This window comes from Loa loa (genome assembly GCF_000183805.2).
Source record: "Loa loa unplaced genomic scaffold supercont3.146, whole genome shotgun sequence".
Lineage (NCBI taxonomy): Eukaryota > Metazoa > Nematoda > Chromadorea > Rhabditida > Onchocercidae > Loa > Loa loa.
The window spans coordinates 148,264-152,291 of NW_018108326.1; the positions used below are offsets into that span (position 1 = coordinate 148,264).

A 4,028-nucleotide genomic window follows, 5' to 3' on the forward strand; every position below is an offset into this window, starting at 1 on the left:
AAAAATCATCCAAAGTCTATTCTGTATGAGTATGGTGCTATCATCGCGTAGAATTGTATATGTGCTCATTGTTTAGCAATATACTCTAAGAGCCTTACAGTAATGTATGCTAAAAAACGCTTTACCAATGTGCGCTAACAGAGAGTGCTTTATTAGCATGAGCTAACAAAGGTGCTAATCCTTGTAATCGTGTAATAATATGCATATAAAGCCTGCAGATAGCAGAAGGACATTCTTCCTTTCTTTTATTCTCCAAATTGATGTCTTCGAAATTCATCTTGTGGCGATGTTTTTAGAATTAATGTTATGCTTTAATTTGTCTTTTGCAATTAATGATTATCCTATGTTAATAGCGTTTCTTTCAACTAATGGTTTAATTAGCTAAGTTTGACTTTGAGTCAGAAGTAAAGAAAATCTTGCACTTTTAGTGTCATGTTACCCAAAATACTTCCAAGGATACAAAATTTTCCAATTCATTTTCAATGAATACACATAATTTATGTAATTTGCAAATTAATTTACATAATTATTGAACTGTATAAAATATAAAGCTAAGCTAAAAATGAAAAAGCATTTCTTTTATTGCATTCATCAAGACTGCGTGTGATTCATTTGTTTTGTTTAATTGCCAATTAGTGAGAGGAAGAGTTTGAAAAGTATGAGTGATTTTGTCTCGTAATTTAAAATTACAATTTAATTCTAGTTTTTCAAATTTCCTTCCCTTATCATCTTCAATTTATCAGTATGCAAATTGTAAGCGGTAAAAGTAGCGCATGTAAATGTATGGTATGTAATTGAAAACTATGTTAAAGGTGGAAATACTTCAAATAGTTAAATGATGTCAAATCATTTCAAAAAGTATTTTGATAGAATAGGGACAGTTAAAAAAACAGAGTAAAAAAAATCAATATTGTTCATTGGAGGAACAGTTCAGAATTTAAATAATTATATCTGATCAAATATCAACAATGTATAAACGGATTTAAATTTAACTTATCAATGCAACCATACTGCATAAAAAGAAGATAAAGAAGAGGAAGAAGAAGAATCATCACAATATTTAAGAAATTTTTGTGGATAAAAGTTTAACCATAACTTAAAATATTGAAACTTGAAATGATATCAGAAATGCAAAAGTAAATTTAACATATTTGATAATTCGAGAAATCAATATTCGTTTGTAAAGTTTTATTAAAAAAACGACGTTTAATCGAATAATAAAAGATAATTTTTGGTTTAGAAGAAGCAAAAAAAAACAAGAAATAAGAAGGATATGAGTGATTATGAAATTTTGGATCCAGCTCAAAATGTGCCAAAGCCTGATGATGAGGCTGGACCACCTTCGACACCAATGTTATCCAGCGTAAACCAGTCACTTGTTGCTGCCGGTCCAGCAATTGGTGGAAGCAAAAGAGAAAACGAAAATAGCATGCAAAAAGGCAAAGCTATATTGGGTAAGAAAGATGCTGAAATACAATTGAAACACCAAAAACGAAAGGGAAAAAGTGGTGGAAAAATGATTAAAAGGCATAATAATGATATAAAATTATCAGAAAAAGTAAGTGATAACAAGTTTTATAATACAATAATCAATAATAAACATTGGAATAGATAAATAATATATGTAAATTTATCAAAAATGAAACTTATTCATATTTGTTAAATTACGTAAAACGTTTTATTCATAATAATCACAAGTCTTTTTTTATTTTTAAAATTAAAACTCATTAAAGAGAGAAAGAGAAATTAAGATATACCTAGAAGTAAAAAGTTGGAAATTTTGAAAAACTTTATTTTAGGAGTATGGACAAACAAACGGTGATTATCAATTCGAAGAAATTTACGGTAATTTTTTAGGAAAGCGCAATTAAAAATATCTTATTATGCTTTAAAACAATTTTCAAATTTTGTTTGAAATACCAAACCTGTATTGGTAATAAGGATCATAAAATGTACGAATCTGATCAAGTTGATTAAAATTCGTTGATTAAATGAAATACCTGATTGGAATGACTTGTTGAACTAAATGACACATCTGATCAGGATGACACGTTAATCTAAAAGACATAATTATTTAATTCGCTTTATGATCCATTTTAGAAGTAATGAGGTTAAATATTAGAGTTTTAAAATGTTATTATCGATAAATTCGCAATCAATTATTTATTATAGAAACGATAATTGAAAAAGGAATGAAAAAGTTTTAAAATTTAAAAATTTTACTTACACATATATATTTCATAGTAAATTTAATATGGAAACAATTTTTTATAATAATTTTAGATAGCTATAGTTTTTTGCATGATTTTTTAAATAGATCAAAATTTTTCTTGCTTAAATTTAAAATTTAATTTAGAATACGAAAGTCCGGTATCATCAATAAGACGAGCATTTCTTTTTCGCAACAGCATCAGGATTTTTGCTATCCATCCTTCATTTAGTATTTGGAATCATTTATCTCGAATGTTTGTTTCATTTTATTTACTTATCGTTTACTAATTACAATGATTCTTTGTAGGATTTGTTTATATTGAAACGAAAAAAAAAACAAGCTGATATGTAAATGCTTTCAATTAGTTTTTTTTAACTTTTATTAAGTCATAATTAGTAACCATTTATGTCAGAAGTGTTATCAGATTTTCTGCTTCTTTAAATTCTTAGATAAAGAATGCTAAAATTTAATTATCCATACATTTAAAATCCAGGTAATTCTAATTATAATGTTAAAAAATAAAAATTATTTTTAAATTTTCCTTTTATAATAAGCATTACTTGCAATAAATTTTGTAATTTTTTCATAAATGTCTCACTTGATCGGAATATTTTGAATCTTCTTTGATGAAGAAGATATGAAACTTCTGAACGTTGATGAAAAGTATGTTTGGTAATGACTAAATAGATTGTTGTTTTAAAATAAAGTATATAGATAATCTTACAATAACATATATAATCAATGAACTTAGTTAATTATTTGTTTGTTCACTGTTTTTTTCTTTTTTTCAGACAACAAAGAACTTAATTTCAAATTTGATTGAATGACTGAATGGAAATAATATCTTCATGAGAATATCTTTTGATATGAGTTTGTTTCATTGTTAAATCATACTGTTATGTCTTCTTTGCCATATTTGAATGATAAGAGTGAGTAAAATAAATTTTGTTAGCATAATGAAATTTATTGTTATTATAATAAATTTGGAATAAGAGATAATAAAAGAAAAAAAAAAGATTCCATTAAGCATCGCAAAAATATCCTTTCTGTGTTTTTTTTTTTTTTTGAAATTAACTATTTAACTCATTTCTTACTCATTCATTGGTTTCTTTCGAATTCCCTAGTGCTAATTAATTAAATTTGCCTTGGTGAATTATATAATGTTTTTGTGAATTACATAGTGATTGTGTTTTTGCATGTGCAAGTGAGCTCCACTTTTGTCTACTCTCATACACCGAGCACAACCAATTATATAATATTTTGAAGGGTTAAATTTACCTTGGCGAATTTAATTTACTAACGTTAGGTAATTTAAACTGTAAACCTGTAAACCACTCCCACCAAATATGCTGTTAATTAAAATTGTATATATACTCAAGGCTATATAATTAGATCATTACCTTTTCAAACACCTAACCAAGAACTGCACGCGTACATTGTATCCTCTACTCTCTTCAATAAATATTTTTGCTATTATTCTCTGCATTATTACAACCTGCTATCCCCTGCGAATTAATAACTTCCTCCTGAACCGAACAAAGAATACCTTCTCAGAATATTCGTCTGTGCTTAAGAACAAACCCTTCTGTCGTGGTTTTTTGTTAAAGTAATTTGCGGTCAGTCAATAATTGAAAACAAACAGAGGATTTTTTACACGTTGGTTGTATAGGAGAAGAATTGAGGTCACTTGAAGTATTTTTATTCACAATATATGTATCTTTTCCCTCAACAAATGCTGATTTTCACCTCAAATGTCTTCCTTCATTCATACTTAACTCAAACGATATGCTCGATGAGATGAAAATAGGAAGAAGTA

At 26.9% G+C, this 4,028-nt stretch overlaps 1 protein-coding gene across 1 annotated transcript; it reads left to right on the plus strand.

Moving 5' to 3' along the window:
• Positions 1-1,273: 1,273 nt before the first annotated feature.
• Positions 1,274-1,871, plus strand: LOAG_13267 (hypothetical protein; the record flags this gene model as incomplete). The annotated part of the gene is made up of 2 exons (XM_003148776.1): positions 1,274-1,558; positions 1,800-1,871. The coding sequence occupies 2 exons, from the start codon at positions 1,274-1,276 to the stop codon at positions 1,869-1,871; spliced, it is 357 nt and encodes a 118-aa protein (XP_003148824.1).
• Between the last annotated feature and the right edge of the window lie 2,157 nt (positions 1,872-4,028).